This window comes from Carcharodon carcharias, chromosome 21 (genome assembly GCF_017639515.1).
Source record: "Carcharodon carcharias isolate sCarCar2 chromosome 21, sCarCar2.pri, whole genome shotgun sequence".
In the NCBI taxonomy this organism is placed as follows: Eukaryota; Metazoa; Chordata; class Chondrichthyes; order Lamniformes; family Lamnidae; genus Carcharodon; species Carcharodon carcharias.
The window spans coordinates 76,419,826-76,445,904 of NC_054487.1; the positions used below are offsets into that span (position 1 = coordinate 76,419,826).

Here is a 26,079-nt window from a genome sequence, read left to right on the forward strand (position 1 = left end):
CCAGCGCAGACACACACACTTTGGCGGGACCTAGATCTGGAGCAGGCTCAGGTTCGCAACCTGATGTTCACCGCACAGACACATGTCCGCAGCAGGAGATAGGTTCAGCCTCTGACTGCTGGGGAAGAAGCATCTGTGAGGAGCTCAGAGGGTGGAAGGAGTTGGGGTGGGGGAGGGGGAGGGAGTTTGGAGAGGGGAAAGGAGTTCAGAGAGAGGAATGACAAGTCAGATGTCGAGCCTCTGGATTTGCCTTCCAACTTATCATGGAGAATCAGCAGAAGGTGAGGGAACATCACACAAAGCTGTTGGAAACTCTTGAGTGGCACGTGAGTCAGAGGAGTGCGCCCGCCTGCTCGCTGTTGAAATGGTGCCTACATATGCATGTATGGAGGTCTCCTTGGGAAGGATGACAGATACCCAGGGGACCCTAGTCCAGCAGAACACGGAGATACACACAGACCTGCACTCCATCGCAGTAGCCATGGGGGAGTTTCTGCAGTGGCAATGCGAGAGGGAAACAGGGCACTTTCACATCCCTCCAGTTGGTCCATCCCCTCAAGTAGTCAGGCCGGGGCCTTCCGGCACCCAAAGGGAGGAACAGCAGCAGCTGGACATCTCTGGGTCATCCACTCAACAATCTGAGGCTGGCTGATGCCTCAGAGTCCCCTTTGCTTGTGACTCCCTCAACCTCATTCTCTGTCACCACAGAGGGAGCAGCTGGCCCATAGGAGGACAGCCAAAGCAAGCCAGGGCCCTCAAGGCTTTGACTGTCCAGAAGATGCAAGCTGAAGTCATCAGAGGCGGCAGGGCCAACCATTGCACAGGTTGTCTCCACCCCCCTGCTGCGGATGTCAGGGCAGCACCTAGAAGAAGTGGTAAGCCTAGAGAAGTTAAGAAATTCTGATAACAAATGTTTGCATGGGTGGGGTAGGCACACTTTGTCACTTTATAATCTGAAAATATATTTATTTTCACTGAATAATGTATAATATTGTCTTTTAGCTTCATTGACAGGCTTCCCGCGTCCTCACACTTCATCGCCACCCCTACTGGAAGTTCAGCTGGACCATGAGTGATTCTGGAAGAAGAGAGAGAGAGAGTGTGTGTGTGTGTGTGGGGTAAGGCTTTTCGGAGCCTCATGCAAGCGCTCTTGCACGCACGCAGAACCTTCATTCATCACACTCATCTCACTGTTCTGAGCATTTTCAATGCTGCCTGCTGAGGTTCACTTTCAGTTGTCCATCTGAGCTGACCTGCCCACCCGCTGATTGCATTCCCATGCAGCACCCAAGCCCATCCAACACGAGGCTTTGCTCACTTTCGACAAAGATGGATGTATTCAGATTTTTGTTCAACTCCCCTATTCTTTCCCCTCTCCCAGTCACCCATGTCCTTTCCCCCTATCACTGTTGACCCCCTGGCATCCCCTTTCACCTCTTCGCTGTCACCTACCAACCCGAACTCTTGTCTTTCCCGGATGAGCAGGTGAACATGCACGTTCCCTACCTTCCTGAGAATCCCACCCCCATCCACATTGACCTCGCTGACCTCCTCCCCCCACCACCCCCGGGATCTGTGTATGCTGAGTCCCCACCAACCACCCTCGCTGTCCCTTCTACCATTGCCGACACACCCTCACCCTCCCGGCTCCCTCTGCCCCCTCTCAAACTCACCATTCCCTCCTACCATGCTCATCCTCAGTTTGTTCCCCAGGAGGCAGTCATTGACTCCACAGACCCCCTCCCTTGCACATTCACCTGGACGTCCTCCTCCCATTACTCCTCCTCCGCACACCCCCCCTTCCCCATCCCACCCCCACCAACCCCAAACATTACGAATTAAAATTTTACACAGGCATGGTAAAGGGTTCATTTCTGTTATGACAATGAGCTGCAATGTTAGATCAGTGTTGGGGAAACTGTATCACATTTAGCATGGGTTTGTTTACTACTGACAGATAAGATTAAAAACAAGTACTTGTTAAAAAAATTGATTGTCTAATGCATAAGTTAACCTGTTTATTGCTAATCCTTTCAAAATTGTTTTTGCCATGTTCCTTGTCATCGAATTTGGTATACGAAATGCAGAATGGAAATAAAGAGATAATTTACAAAGTAGAAATATTCAGAAAGATTTACAATAGAAATGTCCATTGCCAAGTATGATTTGTGATTATAGAGAAAAAGAGGGGTAACGGAATAAACTGTTTAAACATTAAGCAAATTTAATTATTGTACAATGCAACATTACTTTCTCTATACAAATCACCTTCATGAACAGTCAAATACAACACTACATCAGTTATTCACATCTTCAATCCAGCCTTCTTTTACAGTACTTTTAACACTCCAAACAGTGAAATAAAACTTCAAAAGTGCCTAAATGTAACATTGCTTTGGAATAAAAATATGTTTCACATTTCAGTCTCACAGAAATGAATTAAACATTAAAAAAAAATCTTTTAACAGTTTTTTCTTGGCACCTATGAAATATTTCAGTGTTGCACAGATCAAACTTCAAATACTTCAATGAGATGAATATCACTCTCGTAAGAATACTTTTGTCTATTAATCCTGCTTCTGAGAGAGACTGGCCTGGGTGGTGTGTGATTTTGGCAGTATTTTGACACTTGCCAAGCATATAGGATCAATGAAAGAACCAAAGACAGAATGGTGCAGTGAAATCATTCTTCAAATTGAGTGCGGTATAATGTTGTACATGACAAAGAGACAAACTAATGAAAGCCTGAAGGTAATCTTGGCCAATGTCAATAGCCGAAGAAAATCATTTTACAAAAATAACCAGTAGTTTCGCTTATCTTGCCCTGCAGTTGCCAGTATATACAACAGTTGGTGCCTTGTATCATTTATAAATGAACTGTAGTGACCAACGGACTTCATCTTTAAACAGTGCCATAAAAAATTGAAACAATATTTACTACATTATTACAGCATAATTCTGCTAGAAGACTGCCATGTTGATTATATGAAGAACTCTAAAACACAGCACAAAGAATTTTCCCTCCCCCACTAGCATTACAGCACTCGGAAAATATACATCAAAATTTTGATACTTTATAAGTTATAACGCAAAGACTTAATATTTAAAGACTTTCAAGTTTTTGATAAATATACATCCTTTTTGATTTATACAGGATATATTTATTTGATTGCAGGGAAAAAAATTACATCAACTATAACAACAAAAGTAGAATTTAAGGATTGTGAAACTTGAACCGAAAGTGAAATCTGCCAATATACGTTTTATTAAACTCCCTTTCTTTTCATAAGACTTGTTTGCATCATCAAGTCTCTGCCTCTCATTGTCTGGTCACCACAGGGGAAAGATTTCCTCATTTTTCTTACTTGTAGTGAAATGGCATTAATGATCTTTGCTACAAGCAACAAAACAAAGGAAATCTTCCTCCCTTCAGTATAGTTATGGGGCCAGCAACAAATACCCGGTAAGCCAACTTGGCATGATGCAGTCATTATCATGTCAACTTAGTTCCATGCAGGAGAGGAATGATGTACATGGAGATGTCATCACCTGAGCCAAGCCTGTCATTTGATATCCTCCATCCTCGGTCTTTCAAAACTCCTCTGGCTTTCATCACCAGGTCCTGGGCTGCCTGTGTGTACCTGTGAAGACATAATGTCATTGTGAAGTGTACAATATCCGAACAATGACAATTGTTTCAGCAGCAGAATATTTACCTAGTAAATGTATATAATAAAAAGTTAGGTGTCTGCAATGACCAACACATATGGCCATCCAATTTTATCAGATTTAATTGATCCATGGGAATAGACTTTGACTGATAGTGTAAAATGGGTGGTAGTGAGTTGAAACTCTGATCTATATTGGTCCTGCCGACTTTAGGGGAAATAAAAATTGGAGATATATTAAATGGGCTGCCGATTCGCTATCACCCATTTTACATTATCACACAAAGTCATAATTACTTCCACTATCTTTAATTGACAGGTGGTCCAATTTTTGTGTCTGTCCAAGATATTCTTTTGGGCACTGTGATGCTCACATCCTCTAAGTGGTCGGAGTGTTTTACGTTGAGGGGTGTGCCTGTACTGTTCAATATCTAACTGTACAATAGAATAACACTGGGAGGTAACAATAGGTTATTACTAGTTCCATTTGTTTGATCACCCTTGTAATGGACCTGAATATTGTGTGTCTTTTGCACATTCCTTTGCGTGTCTCTCCAATCTTTCCAAAAGGCCAACTGAAACACAAAGACCATAAGAAATTGGAGGAATTGGCCATATGACCCCTCGAGTCTTCTCCGCCAATCAATAAGATCGTGATTAAACTGATCTTGGCCTCAACTCTACATTTTCATCTGTTCTCCGTAATCTTTGACGCTCCATATAGTTCAAAAATCTGTCAGTCTCAGCTTTGAATACATTCAATAACTCTGCCTCCACAGCTCTCTGGAGTGGAGGATTATGAAGATTCACTCCCATCTCTGCCTTATGTGGGTGGCCCCTTATTCTGAAACTATGCCTCCAAGTTCTAGATTCTCCTTCAAGGGGAAACAGCCTTTCAGCATCCATCTGGCCAAACTCCATCAGAATCTTACGGGCAGAATTTTATGACCCCTCACACCAGTGGGACCTTGCGGTCCCGCCAAATTCAATGGAGTTTTGAACGGCTCGCTGCATTTTCTGGTTCTGTCCCCGCCGTGACAGAGCCTTAAAATTCCACCTTATATGTTTCAATGGGATCTCATTCTTCTTCTGAAACTTGCTGTATAAATGCAAGTCTCTCTTTCAATGAGTATAGGCCCGACATGCTCAACTGCTCCTCATAAGGCAAACTCTTTACCCCAGTAATCAACTTGGTGAACCCCTTCTCTGACCTGTCTCCAATGTATTCCCTAGAATATAGAAGGATAAGGGATGACTTGATTGAGCGTTTTAGCATTTTGAAAGGAATAATAGGATACTTAGAAACTTTTCCTGCTGGTGAGGGAGTCTAGGACAAGGCATACCCTGGTTGCTCAGGAGAGAAGTTAAGAAACACCATACAAAGAATGCTACAGAATGGAATTCTCTCCCGCAAAAATGAGTAGATGTTAGCTCAGTTTTAAATCTGAGATTAACAGATTTTTGCTAATTATCATATAAAAGCTAAGACAAGTGAAAGGAGTTAAGATAAATATAGCCATGAATGGTGGAACAGCCTCAAGGGACTGAATGATCCACTCCTGTTCCTATGCTCCTCTGAACCCAATTTGCAAACCGGAAAGAGGCTCTTACCTGTTTCTAGCAGCTACCCATCTTAAAGAATCCCACTAAAATGATAGTGCTTGGAGTGGCATCTAGAACAGGGCGGTAAGTACTGTGCTACAATTTTCAGCCCCACTCCCACACAAGAATTGGGATGAAAAAGCAACATTCCCTTTGACTTCAGGTGCCATGTTAATTTGCAGAGCAGCTTAAAGTACAGAGCAGCATTCTGATATTGTTGGACTTAGGGAGTGGCAAATTGCTTGTTTAATAAACATTGGGGAAAATTAATTTTGCTGTTAAATATTTGTTCACACGCTCGCCCACATTTTCATCAAGCAGGCAGTCACAGCATCAACACTGATCCAAACCCTTAACCAAGTACATTCACTTCCAGGATATTAAATAATTGCCTGGGATAATCTGCCGAAGACCTGATAAAGCCCTGATCAGAGTAAACTAGCTTGACCTGTAACTTCTCAAACAAGGATGAATACGTTTTAACCAAGAATTTACTCTCCCCTTTATCAGGGAAATCCTGAGGAAATTAGAACATTTTAACGAAAGCTCAGCACTACGGATGCTTCCAAGTCTGGTCTAATCAATTTCTAGGATGCCAGCCCAAGCATGTTCCAAGCAATGGGATGATGTTATATACAGTATAAAATTCCACAGAGATCTGAGCTAATCCAGGGGATTCAAGAGAAGGTATGGGTGACATTGTTTGTAAAATCCACCCTTTCAAAGCAGCTTTATCCAAGTCTCAACATTACTTTTTGTTCAATGGTAAAGAAAGACTTGCATTTTCATAGCAGCGTTGATAACCTCAGGACATTCTAAAGCACTTCACAGACAAAGAAGCAATTTTGAAGTGTAATAACTGTGTCAATGTATGAAACAAGGCAGCCAATTTGTACGTAGCAAGCTCCCGCAAACAACAATGTGATATCAACCAGATAATCTATTTGGGATGTTGAGTGGGGGATAAATATTGGCCAAAACACCGGGATAACTCCCCCACTCTTCTTCAAAATAGTGCCGTGGGAACTTTTATGTCCAAAAGGGGCTGACAGGGCCACAGTTTAACATCTCATCCAAAAGACAACACCTTCAACAATGCAGCACTCCTTCAGTGCTGCATTGTAGTGTCACCCTACATTTTTGTGATGAGATTTATTTTCTTTAAGAAAATGTAAGGTTATTAGCTGAAAAGCATTCTCAGCTATAAACATTTAAAACTTTAAAGTTGATTGTCCCCTCCTGTTTATAATCAATTCATCAAGATTGAATGAAAAAAATGTATATAAATAAAATGGGGAGAATATTTATTATGGAATTACCTAAAATGGCAGTGTCAATTTAATTTGGTTGCGTTCCTTTAGGAATACCTAATAAACTGATGGATTAATTGGATTGCTCTACAAAAAAGCTTGCACAGAGTTGATGGGCTGAATGGCCTCATTCTAAGATGTACTATTCTAAGAGTTTTGTGCTACATTCCTGTGTGTGTAACTTTCAGAGATAACAGTCCATTTATTTTAAACACACAACACAGAAATATATTATGGGCATGTTAAGCATTCACGTATGGCCTAGGCTGATCTGAATTTCTGCATGTGCCACTCAATTCTTTGAAGGTTTAACACTCAGAGTTTAGCTTTTTTTTTTCACGAGTACAGCTTGTGGCAGTGAGTTACCAAAGGCTGCAATTGTCCATATGGATATAGAATGAATGCATCTTATGTCAATGCAGCAAGACTCTTATCTTCAGATGGAGCTGCCACAAGAGGCTTTTAGTAGCTTTGGTGCTCGTTTCCCCAAAATAAATTATTACTTTTTAAAATCTCAGCTGTAAATCGGACTATTATAAACAGGGAACTAATTGTTCAAATTAATTATTGGGGTTCATTATTAAATTTCACTTAATTTAAAAAAAAAGCAAGGGTTCTAATTTTTACCAAATGTTTGTTTTGTGGAAAATATGGATTCAAATCTAGGCAAGCGTTTCTGCTTTGGGCGGAATTGACAATCCAACACCCAACAATGACTAAACTTGCACTAGTTAGGAAGTGTTTCTTTTGCCCAAGCTTTGGCTCAAACTCATTTGCACATCACCAAGCTCAAAATCTGCCATGAACCAGTGTCATCGGGCAGCACTTTAGAACTAAGTTTACAAAAAGCACAGTGCATTAAGAATATTTCTTGATATATTTAACAGTGATAACCTGATGCATTTTTATTAATACAGCTGAAAATCAGTTTATTACAAAAAAAAGAAGCATTTTTAAGTGTCTAGTCTTATGACACGTAACTTGATTTTAAAATAACTAAGAATTATACGGAATTATTTCCGAGTTGCATTGGTGTACAGTAGTCATTTGGTTGGTAATTTAAAAATTATATACTTAAAAGCTTTCAAAATGTGCATATTTTGAAGTGTTTAAATTGCCCTTGAGTTTTTTTAGGCACAAGTTTAGAGCTTCCTTGAAGGCCCACAAATGATTGCAATTAGCAGAAATATGTCATTCTGATTAATACGATCTGGGGGCATGGCCAGTTTCATGGGCAGGACCAGTTTCCCTCATGATGCTTTATAACCGACACAAACTCAAATGGTGCTGGAAGTAACTTGCTTTCAAATTCCATGACCTTTTACACTTGTTTAGCACAATTTTCCTGAAATCTGGCAGAAGAAAGTGCAACCTAGCATAGTTCTGACATCACGGCATCCTGGATAAAGTCATATTCATCGTAAGGGTGAGGAGGGGGGTTGCGGAGAAGGTGACTTTATTTGTTGCACTTCTTACATTTCATCTTAAATTTATTTCAATTGTTTCACATTTTAGGGTATTTTGCCTCCTAGTTCCAACTATTGCTGTATTTTCCAATGACCAGTAATCAGAAGATTGCTTATACAGGTAAAAAAATTATATGTTAAAACAACACTTGGCACAAGGATTGGAATTTACACTTCAATAATTTATCACTGACCATCTGCTACTTTATTACATAGACAAATAGATCATAATTATGTTGGTTGAGGTTAATCTTACTCACTATAATGCAATCACATAGATGAACAGATTGTGACCATACTTGTAATTAAAAACTACAGGTAAATGATGATCATAGGATGAAATTAAAAATGACAGGCACAGTTCCCACTTGATTGGTGCCAATAGATTATCTATTCCCCTTAAAATGCAAGAGTAGCCTGTATATGGTGCTGCTTACTATTGAATCTTTCTGAACTACAACGCCTTTGGGACTTAACTGCAGTCACCCCAATGTCATTACGCTCTGTTTTTATTATTCATTTACGGGACGTGGGTTTCGCTGGCTAAGCTAGCATTTATTGTCCATCCCTGATTGCTCTTGAGAAGGTGGTGAGCTGTCTTCTTGAACTGATGCAGTTCATGTGGTGTAGGTACACCCACAGTGCTGTTAGGGAGGGAGTTCCAGGATTTTGACCCAGTGACAGTGAAGGAAGGCGATATATTTCCAGCTGAGGATGGTGAGCAGCTTGGAGGCGGACTTCCAGGTGGTGGTGTTTCCATGTATCTGCTGCCCTTGTCCTTCTGGATGGTAGCAGTCATGGGTTTGGAAGGTGCTGCCTAAGGAGCCTTAAGTCTTCTCTGCCCATCATAATGGAAAGGAAGATGATGGGACAATTCCGACAATCTGTTTTAACACCACAAAGCTGTAAATGGCATTTCATGACATGAAAGGAACTTTGAACAAAAGAGAAAGAACCTGCACAGAGTAAGTGCAGATTCACTGGGCCCACTAATGTCAATAATGGAACTCAAATGTATTTTGTGGGACTTTTTTTTGGGAAGATTTACTAGTCACAAATCAGAAGGTCTTACAGTGCAGAAAGAGGCCCATGATCCATGGTTCCTGCACCAGCTCTCTGAAAGAACAATCCAATCACAAATATGACATCATTTTAAGCAATTGTTGAATGCTGCGTCTGTAACCTTGGAAATACTGCTTTCGTTTTCTAGCATAGAATATATAGCTTTCCGTGCACTCATTAAAAGCAGCATGGAAATTAGTCAATGATTCAGATGTTTCACACCTCATTTAAAACTACTCTCACTTTAAGACTGCCTTCAATCATGTACTGCAATACTTCAAATAACTTTTAAAACAACACCAGTTAAACACAAGACCAACATTGTAGAAAGTAATGATTGAAAAGGGAGAAAAGGAAGAGGAGAAAAAAAAGTGTGCAGAAAAGAGGAGGGAATACAGGACAGATTTACCAGAATGATACCTGGACTCCAAGGGTTAAATTACAAATAGAGATTGCACAACTGAGCTTGTATTCCCTGGAATTTAGAAGGTTCAGGGTTTATTTGATCAAATTTGTCAAGTTATTAAGGGACAGGTAGGGTAGATAGGGAGAAACAATTTTTCACAGACTGAAAAGTCTAGGACTAAAGGGCATAGTCAAAAAATTAAAGTCAGACCTTTAGGAATGAAATTGGGAAATAATTCCAGTCATTCGTATGCGCCCAGCGTGTCCTTAGCAAATATGGTCCCACACAGAGGCCGAGAACATAATTGTTGCAGCCTTGGAAGTGTTATTCAGAGGCCCCTTCATGTGGTTATCGATCTAACATTCCCAGAGGAGAGTGAGGCATGATAGGCTCCTATCCCCAGTCATTTTCACATGCTTTCAATGCTTGAGCCTTTTGTAAGTGAAAGTATGTTGCCTAGCCTTCTCTCGTGGAAAGGCCCAGAAACCCCAGAGCAATATACAGAGGATGGAGATCATTGGATTATACGCCTTTTCCTTTCTGAGCTGCACAAGCAATTCTATGTCATTTTCAGGTGGCAAGTGTGCAGCAGCTGTTGCCTTAAATAGATTAAAATTTTGATAAGACAAATTTGAAAATATTATAAAATGGATATAGAGGCACTGGAGAAAGGATTCACAAGGATGATAACAGAACAGAAATGATATAACCACTTAAAAAAATTGAACAGGCTCTTTTTACTAGAAAAGCAAAGGCTGAGGGGTGAACTGATACAGGTCTTCAAGATTATGAAAGGGTTTAATAGAGTAGACAAGGTGAAGATGTTTCCACATGTGGGAGAGACCAGAATTAGTGGTCCATAAATGCAAGATGGTCACTAATTAATCCAATTGGGAATTCCGGAGAAACTTCTTTACACAGTGTGGTTAGAATGTGGGACTCATTACTACAGTGAAAGTAGATGCATTCAATGGGAAGCTGGATAAACATGAGGGAGAAAGGAGTAAGAAAGTTATAATGATAGCGTTAGATGAGGAGCAGCAATATGGAGCAAAAGCACCAGACTGGTTGGACCCGATGGCGTATTTCTGTGCTCTCTGTTCGATGTACTAAATGCACTGCTGCAGTATGAAGGGCAACAGCATACATCCGTAGTACAATGTAAAGTTCTATCTATCCATCAAAATCCATGAGCTCTCATCACACACCCCACCCGCCCCACCTCCCAAGTGCAGGTTCCCCCCCCCCCCGCCCAAAGTTATATTGAGGGTACAAACAGATGATGCTTTGTCAAGAGTTCTGACCACAAGGTAACACATTAGCCTGTCTGACAGTCAGACAGAAGATCTTTTGTGTTTCAGATTAGAAAGATAAGGATGCAAAATTTGGGTTGTGATTAGCTTGATTTCAGTCTCCATCACAGCCAACATTGTTGCATGTTCTCCAAGTACTGATTTGTCTTAATGCCAGATAAAGAAAGGTTGAGCAATGACAAGTGTGTCCACCATTCTTTGGGTTGACACTAGAATCATCAGAAATTGTTGCTCTGTAGCTCACTGATTTGATTCAAATGAGAACAGGGGTTCTCTTTGTCATAAACAACAACTTGCATTTATATAGCACCTTTAATGTTGTAAAACACCCTTCATATGATTGTTATCAAACAAATCCTGACATCAAGCCACATAAGGAGCTAATAGCACAGATAATCAAAAACTTGATCAAAGAGGTAGGCTTTAAGGAGCATGTTAGAAAAATTAAGTGAGGGAGGGAGGAAAGGGAGAGGGAGAGGTTTAGGGAGGGAATTCCAGAGCTTAGGGGCTAGACACAGTTGTCAATGGTGCAGCAATTAAAATTAGGGATGCACAGGAGAACAGAATTGGAGAAGCACTGCAATCTCAGTTTTCTAGGGACAGACATAGGGAGTAAAGACAAGGGTGAGAATTTAAAAGCCAAGGTGTTGTCAAACCAGAAGCCAATGTAGGTCAGCAAGCACAGGGGCAACAGATGAATGGGACTTGGTACAAAGTTAGGTTACCAGCAGCAGAGCTTAAGATGAGCTCAAGTTTATGTAGAGTGGAAGATGGGAGGTGGTCAAGAGAGCATTGGAATACTTGAATCCAGAGGTAACAAAGGCAATGATGAAGGCTTCAGAGCAGATGAGTTGAGGCAGAAGCAGTGTTGGATGATGTTATGGAGGTGGAAGCAGCCAGTCTTGAAAATGGAGCAGTATATGGTCAGAAGCTCATCTTGGGATCAAAAACGACACTTTGGCTGCAAACAATCTGATTCAACCTCAAACAGTTTCTAGGGAGAGGGATGGAGCTGGCGGCTGGGGAATGGAGATTGTGGTGAAAACTGAAGACATTGGCTTTTGTCTTTCTAATATTTAGTTAGTCAAAATTTCTGCTCATCCAATGCAAACAGTCAGTATGACAAACAATGGAAGGGTGAAGAGAGTGAGTGTGGGCATTGGTCTGGTGCACCCTGCGGGTCAGGCACCCAATAGCTAAAATCCACCCTCACCACCCACCCCAGGTATCAGTAAGGATTTTAAAGCCTTTGAGAGTATACAGCATAAATTCACCAGGGTAAGGACAAAGATGGGAAATAGTAAGCATGGGGAGAGACTTGGTATACTGAGACTATTTACACTGGAGCAAGAAGAGATTTAACAGATATCTTCAAGATCATGAGTGGATTTGAAGGAGTTGAGGAAAAGACTGCTTCCTTTGATTTGGGAGTCAGTGATGAAGGGCTATTAGCAATTTAAAACTTCATTAAGAGAATGCAAAAAACATGTTAGGAGAAATGTATTTACGTGGAAGGCTATCAGTAGTATGACATGCCTTGAGAGTCTATTGCACACTCTATGGGTAAATATGAAGTGGAGGAGGATCTGGAAAGGAAACAGGACACTGGGATTAGATTTGGATTGATCTAGGATTAAATTTAGATTGATCTAGTAAAGAGCCAGCACAGACACAGTGGGCCAAATATCCTCCTTTCCTGCGCTGTTCTTCCCATTTGTCAAACAGAGTTACAGCAACAACCACATCAAATAATCCACCATTAAAACTCACCACTCCAGTGCTTCTATATAAAAAAAACTTATTTCCATTGCAGACTCTCTGGTCTGTGCCAATGTTCTGGATTATTAACTAGCAGAGTTCATTCAAAACTGATTAAAATCCTTCACCAACCTGCGTGGATCGTCAGGATCACAGTTGGAGAGAAAGCTTGTTATGGCTTCAGCCACTTCTTTATTTGACAGGACGTCCCACAGTCCATCCGTGGCTAGAACCAGCACGTCATTTGCGTCATGATCGTGTTCTGCGATGTCATAAACTCGTACCTGTACACAGAGGAATCGAATGAACTTTATTTTTAATTTTTTTTAAAAAAAACAAAGGATTTTCAAAAGCAGCTCAACCTTTTTCACACCTGTGCAGAACACAAATTCCACCCACCCCCCCCCCCGCAGCCCCATCAATTACTCACAAGTCGTCATTTTAAAGATTACCATGCCCATAAAATAAAAATGGCAGTGAGTAGAAGTAAAAAAAAGTCAACCTAAACAAGTCATTTCCAGCGCAGTTTCAGTGCTAGAGAATGCTGCATTTCATCCTTCTCTGTGTTGGAAAGTATTCCAAATATAAATGCTGTTTTTAATTCTCATTTCTGTCTCTCAAGTGTTGTCAGCTGTCACTAGCAGTCTAGGCCACAGACCTCAAGGTGTGACATTGATTTTATCAACTTTCAGCAAACATTTTTTTTTGAGGTAAATGGCATTTTGCTGGATTCAATATGGAAATCAGGCTGTTAACGTTCCCATGGCAACACAGTGTCATTCTATCTCATCTCATCTGCACAGGTCATAAACCATGCAGGGTAGGCCCATCTCTTCCTTGCAGATTTACACTCTTGAATTGAATTAGTCTGAGCAGGCAAGATGGGAAATTTTAATATGTGTAACCCACAGGTGACCCAGCTACCGTAAAGCCTTGTGCAGAAGTCTTAACCTGACTCGAATGTACATGCGTACATAAGTCACAGTAGATGTAAAAGCTACACTGATGCACCTCGGAGGCCACGGTTTTTGCCTACAGAATTTAAAACAGCCCTTTAAAGCTTGTTGGTTAATCATCAGATTCTACCGCATCTATGTGTAGCAGAGTACAAAATTTGTAACAAAATGTAATTATTTTTGTCAGCAAGCAGTACAGGATCTAGTTATTAATTAAACACGCGCTCATTTATGGTAGAATCTTCATCAAGAAAGCAGGATTCTCTCAATATTCCCAGAGTTCATTCATTGCCCTTCATTCACAGAGGTTACTGGTCCAGAGGTGTGGACTGTGCAAGAAATGGAAAATGTTCTTAATTTGCATCTGTGAAAGGAGGTTTAAGAGAGCTGTAAGGTCAAGAACATTTGTTTAAAAAAACTTGACAGTTCAAAATGGATTATTGTGTCAGAAGAGAGTGTATTTTTAAAAAAAGTAAAATGCCTTATTTTGCACTGATTTACGGATGCAAGGGGATGCTTTAGTGAAATGTAGGCTTCAGATAAAAAGGCACAAAGGTGATGGTTTATGTGCGCCATGTGGATAGAAATAAAAAACGGGCAGGGTGCAAGGTTCAATCTTCAGAAAGTAGACTTGTAGTCCATCACTCTGCGAGTTCTGATACTAACTAATTCCATGATGATTATGCATAAACCAGAATATGGGAGAACTAAATGAAATATTATGAAATCCTAGGGCCACTCGCATCAATCATTCAATATTTTTATGCTTTACAACTCTGGGGTGTTGGAGGTGAGACTAGCCAGACTGAATTCCAGCATTCATTGCCCTGAACACAACTTCATTGAATATTCACTGCTCATTTACATATCAAAATATGTGTATTAAGTCTGCATGCAATGCAGTCCATCAAATGTTTAATTCAAAAACCGTATTGCTTAGAATATACATTGATCAACTGCAGAATCTCAGAAACTTTACAGTGCAGAAGGAGCCATTCAGCCCATCAAGCCTGCACTGGCTCTCAAAGTGCATTCTACCCAGTCCCACTCTCCTGCCTTATCCCTGCATCCTTGCACATTCTCTTTTTTTCAGGTAGCAATCCAATTCCCTTCTGAATATCTCAATTGAGCCTGCCTCTACCACCCTCTCTGGAAGTTCGTTCCAGGCTCCAACCACCCTCTGGGTGAAAAAAAAACTTTCCCTCATCTCACTTTTATTCCTTTTGCCAATTATTTTGAATCTTTGCCCTCTAGTTCTTGATGCTCTCCTGAGTGGGGAGATTTTCTCACTATTTACCCTGTCCATACCCCTCAGGATCTTGAATACCTCTATCAAGTCTCCTCTCAGCCTTCTTATCTCCAAGGAAAACAGTCCCAAGCTCTCCACTGCAGGATTGGATTGCAAACTATTAACAAGCAGCTAGGCAAAAGCACAACCATGTTGATGTACTCCTACAGACTGCTAAGAGATACATGTCCCACTGAATCATATTCTAAACTGATGCAGTTCTCAAGTGAATAAATATTAAATTAAAAATATACTTCATTGCAAAATGGTATCCAGTGGGATAGAATGAGGAAAGGCCTGCATTCAAATTGCTGTTAACATTTTCTTGACTTGTTTTGTGATTATTTTCAAAGAACGTTTAACATCGCACTGAACATTGATTTAAACATGATCTGTGAGATTTCAATGGATAAATAAGACAATCACTAATAAACCAAATAGGAAATATTTCACCCAGAAAATGGTTAGATTGTGGAACGAGTTACCATAGATGCATTTAAGGGGAAGCCGGATAAACACATGAGAGAGAAAGGAATAGAAGGATTTGCAGATGGGATGACATGAGCAGGGTTGAGAGGAGGCTCATGTATTGGCATAGAACATGGGCTGAATGCATGTGTAATTCTATATCTAAGAAACACTTATTTATTTTGAAACTCTTTTTATTGATGGATCAACAATTAAGGCATATCACAGTGTAGTTTCATATTGGGACCAAATTTATTTTTTCAATGTCATTTTCAGGCAAAAAAAACGTCATTAAACTGAATGACACTTCTGAACAAATATGGCACCGCAGGCAGGGGGGCGGTTTCAGAATTTAAGCTCAAAGTTCAGCACAGTACTCCAGTGACATTCAAATGTGTGTACAGTTCCATTCAGAGGGAACACGTAATAAATGGGCAGCCAGCAAAGGATGGTTGAAAAAAAAACAAAAAAACTGCGGATGCTGGAAATCCAAAACAAAAACAGAATTACCTGGAAAAACTCAGCAGGTCTGGCAGCATCGGCGGAGAAGAAAAGAGTTGACGTTTCGAGTCCTCATGACCCTTCGACAGAACAGATGGTTGGTTGTTGGGGGGGGGGGGGTGTGTGTGTGTGTGTGTGGGGGGGCGCGGGGTGGGTTAAGGGAGAGATTGCGCCTTGTTTGGTGCCCAGTGATCAACTAGTGCAGTTTCACATGGGCCTGCATATTGAATGCACTATAAGCCTGCCTGTTTCAGTGAGAGACTGTTTAAATATGCAAGTCAGTAGCCTGGGGGAGGCGATGCCATTGTCCAGTAATTGCTAGTCCAGTAACGCCACTGGATTAGCAAATTCAGGAGCCCAGGTTAATGCATTGGGGACATGGGTTCAAATCCCACCATGGCAGCTGGTGGAATTTAAACTCAATAAATCTGGAATCTGGTGACCATGACAACTATCTTCAATTGTTGTAAAAATCCATCTGGTTCACTCATGACCTTTAGGGAAGAAAATCTGGCCTACATGTGACTCTTAACTGTTACCAAAGGACAATTTGGGATGAGCACCAAATGCTGGCCCAGATCCCAATTTCAATTGTGAAGGACCAATGGCGTGCATTGTGCATGTTCCACATTTGTACCAGGCTGTGAGTGGGTCTTAAACAGGGCTCTAAATAACTGGTGGCAGCTCTACAAAAAGGGCTGTTTATCTGTGCGCAGACAGTTGGAACGAGTGTGGTCCAGCAGAAATGCTCAATGTCAGTTCGCACAAACCTTCACTTCAAGACCTCCTTCTCTCCCCCATCAAACCCCCTTTGGCATTCCTGCTGACTGGCTGGGTGTAGGAGTTTGTTGGCTTTCCAACCCTCCCTCAATCCGCAAGCTGCTCACTAACCAAATCTAGAAATGACCGAGCAGGTGGTCTGATCATTATGCCAACTTGACATCCGTCTTGTGTTTGCGAAATTGAAAAATCCTTCTTCTCAATGTGCCTTAAATCATCTACATTTTAATAGGGATCATACTATTATTTTACTAAGATGAGGAGGATGGTTTGTTTTTTTTTGGAAACATTGAACTGCAGGAAGGCTGGGCTCACCCAGAACTTCATATCAGTAGATAGATAAAATTACAACAACCTTATAATCAGCAGTAGATAGCAGGGATAGATTAGGATAAAAAAAGCCAGATAAAAGCTACATGCGCATGCTTTCTGTTCTTAGTCAACTCAAAATTGGTACTTTACCTCAGGAGTGCATGAGAGAAAGGGCTTTATATGGATATTAGAATCGTGAACCTTCAGATCATGATCTCCAAGTCCTCGAGTGACACCTATGGTTGCCATCACACGTGCCTATCAAATAAATCACACTTTGCACTTCAGTATACGCACATCAACAATGAAAGATACAGGTCAGGATGTTCTGGTCCCGCCCGGGACAGGACCTGTCACGGGCAGGATGGAAAAATTTGGAGAGGCCGCCAAACGTCCATTGACTTTGGGCGGGAATTTCCGCTCCCGTGACTCAGTCACGGCTTCATTTTCAACAAAACCAGAAAAAAAATATTTTTAGTAACAACTGATCAACTAATACATGTTACATTTATGGCGCAGAACTTCTGTGGGGTGACAATCGCTGTTGGGTTGCCACACCACTCCTTTTGCTTCCATGGGTCGGGAGCTGTGCGTTTCTCAGCTGATCTGGGCCTGGTGAGAAACGTGCAGTGCAGCAGTGGCAGAGGACTTCCAGTGCAGGGTAGCAGCGACAGGGGGAGGCGAAGCCGCACCCACTTTTTACAGCACTAGGTACTGTAAACCAGAAGGTTTAAAGGTCCCAGCTGTTTCGAAAAGCCAGAGAGAAGGTAAGTGCGTAAGCTAAGTGCGTGAGGAGGTAGGGTGATCAGGAAGTGTGGGTAAATGGAGGGGGGGGGGGGTGGTGTTGTTGTGGGGGGTAGTCAGGAGGATGGTTGGGTGGTTGGGAGGGTAGTCTGGAAACGGAGGGCAGTTGGGTGGGTAGTCAGGGCCATGGCGGGGGGTGGGGGGGTTTGTGGGGGTGGGGCAGAGAATCGTTGCAAGTTTATGGCACAGAACGAGGCCACTTGGCTGTCATGTCTGCACTGGCTGAAAAACGAGCCACCCAGTGTAATCCCACTTTCCAACATTTGGCCCATAGCCCTGCAGGTTATGACACTTGAGGTGCATATCCAGACACTGTTTAAATGAGTTGAGGGTTTCTGCCTTTACCAATCTTTCAGACAGCAGGTTCCAGACCCCCCACAACCCTCTGGGTGAAAAACGTTTCCTCATCTCCCCTCTAATCCTTCTACCAGTCACTTTATACCTATGCCCCCTAGTCACTGACCTCCGGTAAAGTAAATAGGCCCTACCCATCCACTCCATCCAGGCCCCTCACAAATTTTGTACACCTCAATCAAATCTCCCCACAGCCTCCTCTGTTCCAAGGAGAACAACCCCAGCATATCCAATCTCTCCTCATAGCTGTAATTTTCCAGTCCTGGCAATATCCTCATAAATCTCCTTTGTACCCTCTCTAATGCAATTACATCCATTCTGTAGTGAAGTTACCAGAATTGCACAGAGTACTAAAGCTGTGGCCTAACCAATGTTTCATATAGTTCCAGCATAACCTCCCTGCTCTTCTATTCTGTGCCTTGGCTAATAAATGAACGGATTCCATATGCCACCTTAATCACCTTATCAACCTGTCCTGCTACTTTCAAAGATCTGTGGCCATTCACACCAAGGTCCCTCATTTCCTCTACATTTCTCAGTATCCTCCCATTTATTGTGTAATCTTTTGCTTTGGTTGACCTCCCCAAATGCATCATCTCACACCTCTCTGGTTGAATTCCATTTGCCACTTTTCTGCCCAGCTGACCAGTCCATTGATACCTTAGTCAGGGTGTGTAGCAAGGGGGATAGTCAAGGGTCCAGTGGGGAGCCCTGGGCGGTTGAGGGTCAGTACCATAGTTACTCAGCAGTTAGAAGTGGTTTTAATCCTTCTGCCTTTGCCTCTGCTAAGAGAGTTGGAACCATCTGGAGTCTCCAATTTAAATGACAGAATCCGAACTTTAATCTTCTCGGGCAATTCCCGTGCAGCCTTTGCCTGGGAACTTGGGGACTTCCAGAGGAGGGGTATCCCCCAGTGCATCTTCTGGGGTATCTCTGGGATCTGACCCCATGGGAAACGAAGGTTCTGCGCCATTCAACCAGCATGCTTGTGTTGCAAGTGCGGTTACCAAACTGTAACAGCGAAGCAGATGGCACTGATACCCCAGGAGTGTAGAATTTTTAAAAAATTTCAACGGATGTAGGCGGGAAAGAAACAGCCTGTGATTGGAGGCACGGTCCCTTACAGAATCTGTCCCTTCCACTTACGAGGGCAAGTTTTCTAGGATTGATTGCCCCCTTGATCGAATATTTCCCAAACATTTTGGCGGCTCTCGTGGGCAAATTCGCTTTCTGCTGTCGCCTCGGTATCCTTTGAACACCACCACCGTCTCCCCTTAAATGGGCTTTGAACACCACCACCATCTCCCCTTAAATGGGCTATCAATTCCACCTTCATGTCAGAATTTACTCAGCTGTTCATTGATTGCACAGATGTATAGGAGAGGGGTGGGGGGGGGGGGGGAGAGATAGTGCAATAGAAGCGATGGGGTGAAAAAGAATTCTAGCTACAATCCATCCTGATTTAGCAGGCGAATGAGGACGCTACCTCCAAGCCACACACCATTCTGACTTGGAAACACATCGCTGTTCCTTCATCGTCACTGAGTCAAAATCTTGGAACTTTCTACTTGACAGCACTGTGGTACCTTTACCATCCGTACTGCAGTGATTCAAAGAAGTGACTCATCACCACCTTCTCAAGGACAGTTGGGGACATGCAATAAACGCTGGTCTTGCCAGCAAGGTCTGCATCCCATGAACAAATTTAAAAGTGTGGAGTTCAGTCCAAGCCGTTCCCCAGGGCCTCCCCCTGGACAATTATAATGGCACTGAGTGGTTTGGCAAGACATAGCTTCGCCACTCGACATCTTTCAGAAGATGATGATAGGCTTAGGAAACAGGGTCTTAATGAGGTTCCCTCATTAACTTTTACGAATGCTTTCATGATGAACAAGAATTGGCAACCTTTCAGAGAGAACTTTTCGCTTTTGAGGACAAATATGTACATTTATACAATATGCAAATGAACTGTACTGCAGTGGATGACACACTTTGGGAAACTTCGCCCCCTCACTCAACAGGAACATGGACAGGGGGCTCAGGCATGGAGGTTAGCACATCTGGAGGTGGCCCCTCACGTTTACATCACCGGTATTCAAAATTTTAACGACTGACTTTTCTGATCCTCCGAAGCCCTCCTGTCCATGAAATACAATGCTGGCAACCTTGCTTTATAAAATTTACCCTTTTATAAATGCTTGTACGATATAAGTGCAAGTGTACAGTGTCTACATGCTTATAATTTTAGGTGCAGTATATGTATTTTCCAAAGCATATTGTTCTCACAATCATTAGCCTTCAAGTTTATTACATATGATGGCTTGTTATGAACACATTGTGACTCAGTAGGGAATTTCAGTATGAAATGCAGGTGAGTCATTTGAAAACCAACAAATGTTTATTCAAAACCTTAAAAAAACTAGATTATTTGTGTGACATTCAATGTCAGAAAAAGGATCAATTTTTAGCAGTGAAGCAAAATAGTTAGATGCAGGCAAGGTAAAAGGGAGACTTTCATTTATATGATGCCTTTCAGCACCTCAGGATATCCCAAAGCACTTCAAAAGCTACTTCAGTGGCTCTACAGTGCAGCCATTGTTAGAATATAGGAAACACGGCAGCCAAATTGAGAATAGCAATGTGATGCTAGTTAAGGATAAATATTGGCCAAGAAACTGGGGAAAACTCCCCCACTCTTCACTGAAACAACATTATGGATCAACTATTTCCACCTAAGGGGATCGTTGGTTCAATGCCTCATCCGAAAGATGGCAACTTTAACAGTGTAATATCGCCTTGGTACTGCACTAGACTGTCAGCCTGGATTTTGTGCTCAAGACTCCGCAGTGGTCTGGACATGCTCTATGCACAACACCAGTGACCTTCCAGAATCCCACAGCAGAATGCACTCATCCTGAACCAGACACACTGAACATTTCGCATCTTGCAAATGTTCAATCAACGGGCCTTTGAATATTAATGAGTTCCAATGCCTACCCAACAATGAAAATGGCATCACGAGGTGACTTTCAAGAACCATTTAAAGCAACAATTTCTCATTCCTTTTTTACAACGCCGAGATATAGGATTAGACCAGAGAGGAGGGAATTTTCTGTGATGGAGACTGGCTTTTCTGAGAATGCAATGTATATTTTACAAAGTGAGGCTCCCAGCACCGAGTCTCAAGGCCATTCTTCCTCCCCCATGTTTCATTAAAACTATAGGTCCCATGGATTCCAATGTGTTGTGCTAATTGAGTTGTGAAGATATCTCGATTCATCAAACATTGGGAGCATTTTACTCAGCTTATCTGCATGTACATTTGGATAGACTGCAAGAAAGGTAAAGAGAAAGGAACAGATTTGGGCAGGAAAAGCAGCTTTAATGTCACCAGCAAGAAAATAATCATCAAAAGAAAACTCCAGCGTATTTAAAAAAGAAATTTAGGATTCCCAGCATCCACAATATTTTGCTTTTCTGTTATAACTATGTCTTAAGCTAAAGAATGTTGACAATTTTAAAAACATTTACACAAGCTAATCACTCATTATTAGCTGTCTATACAATGTTATAGTCAGAGGTGCAAGAGCGTCTATTTGTGTTGTGCTTCTCAGCGTAATCTGAATTGCTCATGAGCAGAGACTGAGGATTATTAATATTCATATTTCCACAAGAAGGGTTAAAAAAAAAATGGCCAGATGGGTAGGAAAGGCAGCCTTAGTGTCACCAGCAGGAAGAGAGTTAACATAAGAATCCCCAGAATGTATAACTGAGTCACAACACGGTTAACAATTAGAAGAATTAATAGTGATCACCTAGAGTAGTTTTGATCACCTGGGGAGTGGGGTAGTTGGTGAGGGTTCGGGGGTGGGGGGGTGGGGGTTGGCGGTGGAGGTGGTGGCATGGTGCTTGGTGGTGGAGGAGAGAATCAGGGAGAAATTTCCCAGATTCGGTCCATTGTGCCTGCATTGGCTCTTGGATAGGGCTATTCACGAGTCCCACTCCCTTAGTCTTCGCTCACGGCCCCTGTAAATGTTCTTTTTTCCCCTTCAGCCATTTATCCAATTCTCCTTTGAAAGTTACTATTAAATCTGTTTCCGCCACCCTTTCAGGTAGCGCAATCCAGATATCACAGCAACTGGCTGAGTTAGAAAAAATGTTTCTGCATGTTGCATCAGGTTCTTTTGTCAATCACCTCGCATCTGTCCTCTCCCCCCCACCCCCGGCTATCAGCCCTTCTACCACTGGAAACAGTTCCTCCCTATTTACTTTCGCAAAACCCGGGCTGGGAAAAGGAGGAAAAGGGAAAAAAATAAAAAGAGAAAATAAAAATTGCAACGCAGAACAAAAGCCGAGGAGGAGGCAGGAAATTGTAAAAAAGCCAAGAAGAGGAATGGAAATTGGCCAATCGGCCGTGAAGGGTTTTGTTTGCCCAGCCGAGAAGGAGTGAACATTAAACTGTGTATTGGTTTGAAAAAATGGGGCAGGATAGATTCATTGAATTCAGCCTTCGATTGAAAGCAAGCACAGCTCCGTGATGTACCTCGTATACATCACTGCTGTGTGACGCTCGGAAATAATTACCTTCCACAGATTGGCAAGTCGTTTTAACAGAAGAGAGCAGTGCATTTCCAGGGCCATTGAGGGGGAGGGGGGGTTGTAAGTACAGTGCAAGAAACACCTTAGATCTTAGCACCCTTTGGCTGACAGAAATGCAAACACTCCGAGGCATTTGCAGCATAACAACCTACCTTCTTTCCCTCCCCATATACAAGGGGAAATTTTAGGTCATCTTCTTCTATGATTTTGTATGCCCTGTAGTGAAGAGAAGAGAGTTTTTAATCAGCACAGTAGATTCACTGACAAACCCCCACCAACACCCACTACCACCACGCCCCCCCCCACCCCACCTCCAATCTCTCCCAGTATAAGATGACAGGGCCTGATTTATAGCCATGCCAACTTCCCTGGGGATGAGGAGTGGAAGGGCTGCACATGGCACAGAATGTGTCAATCTAATTTTCTCACGCGTCCTGTCTTAATGGGTATGAGAGACAGCAATTATTTCTGCAAGTGAAGGTTAGGAACCAAAGATCAGATTTTGTTTGTGTTTGGAAGGAGACAGCAGATTTAAAGCAAAGCCCTTCATTCAGAAAGTCCTGTGAGTACCTGCGCACAAACGATAAGGACACAATCAGATAAAGTCTTTCTCTTCCCCTTCCCCCATGCACCCTCCACTGCTCCCATCACTGAAACAAAATTAGATCTCATTGCCATGCAGTCAGTTATCAGTCAATCTAAACATTCGTAAAATGCCTGAGGCACAATCTATTTGTTTTTTTGCTGTTGCAGAAGTGGAATAAAAATACAACAGCTAAATGTTCCGACGCAAGGATAAATGAAGATCAGGGAATGTTTTATCATCAGTATGGTCGTTCTGTTTGTTCCCTGTGTTCCCCCACCCCACCCCCTATGCACACACGACAGCAGACTCAGCAGCAGCAGCACACAGTCATTCATCATTGTCAGACATGCTGTACAGCTTGGGTCAGGTCCCCTGCCGTTCCTCATGGTCCATGCAATATATCGAGACACTCAGCATTTGCATGCAGCAGAGTATAATCTATCATTAATGCTAACAATCCACGCTCGGCTCCAGCTTTAGCAATCATTTGCTACTGTTCGCCTCTTCCAGCATGTAAAGACTCTCATTACATGTGTTGAACTTTCATTTGTACACCTCACGCGTGCCTCATCGTTTTTACAGTTCACACGAGCTGGTAGAAAGACTTTTAAAAAAAATATATAATCATCATATAAACATGGCTTAGCGCACATGAAGCAATACCAATCACAGCTGCGAAAGTTATTTAATTGTGCAATACGCTGCAATGATTCAAACCATGTGCAGCATTGCTTTTATTATGTGGAGAATGAGGTAATTATACCTCTTCCTACATTGTAATGCAGCACCTCTAATCATATCGGCTGATGTAGCTGCCACTCAATGAAATTAAAATTATACGTACTAGTCCAATAACACTATCACTATGCTATCATCACCTCATAAGTACAGGAGTAGGCCATTCAGCCCCTCCAGCCTGTATGGAACATGGATATGTGAGGAGATCTGCTGGATGCGCTAAGTGCTGCGACCATAGTGGGAGTACAGACTTCTTCATTGCTTGGCTGATCTGGACCATGCACTTTTCTTGCCAGGGTGTGGCTTCACAGTCCTCTAATACCTCGCGCCTTTCTTCATGAGAGTTTGGACAACGATTGTTGGCAGGCTGCTTAATGGATGGGCCGATCACAGGGGCAATCTATTTGAAAACATGCCCCCATCTGGCATATTCCATTCCAGCAACATCACTGAACAGCAGTCAGCTCTTTCCTCAGCTGAGGCACACTGGGACAAACAGCAGTACCCTGACCATGGTCTAGCTGAGATTAGCTAACTCAGTACTAAATCAATGATTGAGTGTGAAATCTTCCTGGTCTGTGCGACATCAAGTGATGCATTTGCCCATTGAGATGACAAACGTAGTTTTTTTAAATTCATTCGTGGGATGTGGGTATCACTGGCTAAGCCAGCATTTATTGCCCATCCCTAATTGCCCTGAAAAAGGTGATCGTGAGCTGCCTTCTCGAATTGTTGCAGTCCATGCGGTGTAGGTACACCCACAGTGCTGTTAGGGAAGAAGTTCCAGGATTTTGACCCAGCGACAGTGAAGGAATGGTGATACATTTCCAAGTCAGGATGGTGAGTGGCTTGGAGGGGAACTGCCATGTGTCTGCTGTTCTTGTCCTTCTGGATGGTAGTGGTTGTGGGTTTCAGAGGTGCTGTCAATGGAGCCTTGATGAGTTCCTGCAGTGCATCTTGTAGACGGTACACACTGCTGCTACTGTGTGCCGGTGGTGGAGGGAGTGAATGTTCGTGGATGGGGTACCAATCAAGCAGGCTGTTTTGTCCTGCATGGTTTCAAGTTTCTTGAGTCTTGTTGCAGCTGTACTCATCTAGGCAAGTGGAAAGTATTTCATCACACTCCTGACTTGCGCCTTGTAGATTGTAGGGTTTGGGGAGTCAGGCGGTGAGTTACTCTCCACAGGATTTTTAGCCTCTGACCTATTCTTGTAGCCAGTGTTTATATGGCCAGTCCAGTTCAGTTTCTGGTCAATGGTAACAGCCAGGATGTTGATAGTGGGGTATTCAGCAATGGTAATGCCATTGAATGTCAAGGAGCGATGTGGTTAGATTCTCTCTTGTTGGAGATGGTCAATACCTGGCACTTGTGTGATGCAAACATAACTTTCCACTTGTCAGTCCAAGTCTGGATATCATCCAGATCTTGCTGCATTTGGACATGGGCTGCTTTTGTAGGTGAGTCGTTATGCATGGTGCTGAACGTTGCGTAATCATCAGTGAGTCTAGGTCCCCTTACCTTAGGAAGGATATTATTGGCATAGAGGGAGTGCGACGAAGTTTCATCAGACTTGTTCCTGGGATTGTGGGACTGTTTTATGAAGAGAGATTGAGGAAACTAGGCCTGTATTCTCAAGTTTCAAAGAATGAGAGGTGATTTCATTGAAACCTACAAAATACTTAAAGGGATAGATGGTAGATGCAGGTAAGATGTTTCCCCTGGTTGGGGAGTCTAGAACCAGGTAACACTATTTCAAAATAAGGGGGAAGCCACTTAGGGCTGAGATGAAGAGAATTTTTTTCTTTACTCAGAGGGTTGTGAATCTTTGGAATTCTCTACCTCAGGGAGCTGTGAAAGCTTAGTCATCAAGTATGTTTAAAGCTGAGATTGACAGATTTCTAAATGCGAGTGACACAAAGGGACATGGGAATAGTGTGAGAAAAAGGCATCTGAGTGGATGACCAACCATGATCATATTGAATGGTGGAACAGGCTCGACGAGCTGAATGGTCTACTGCTGCTCCTATGTTCCATTGTTCCTATGAAGATCCTCACTTCTGACCTTATTATGGAAGGAAGATTATTGATGAAGCAGCTGAAGACGGTT

At 42.4% G+C, this 26,079-nt stretch overlaps 1 protein-coding gene across 1 annotated transcript in view; it reads right to left on the reverse strand.

The window, feature by feature from the left end:
- Window positions 1-2,201: 2,201 nt before the first annotated feature.
- ppm1h (protein phosphatase, Mg2+/Mn2+ dependent, 1H) overlaps window positions 2,202-26,079 on the reverse strand; it is a 147,622-nt gene continuing 123,744 nt past the window's right edge. The window contains exons 7-10 of the mRNA XM_041216423.1: window positions 22,800-22,863; window positions 17,041-17,148; window positions 12,718-12,869; window positions 2,202-3,641 (exon numbers count right to left, since the gene is read on the reverse strand). Of these exons, the coding sequence (XP_041072357.1) occupies window positions 3,494-3,641; window positions 12,718-12,869; window positions 17,041-17,148; window positions 22,800-22,863 (472 nt within the window). The 3' untranslated portion in view covers window positions 2,202-3,493. The remainder of the gene's footprint in view (window positions 3,642-12,717; window positions 12,870-17,040; window positions 17,149-22,799; window positions 22,864-26,079) is intronic.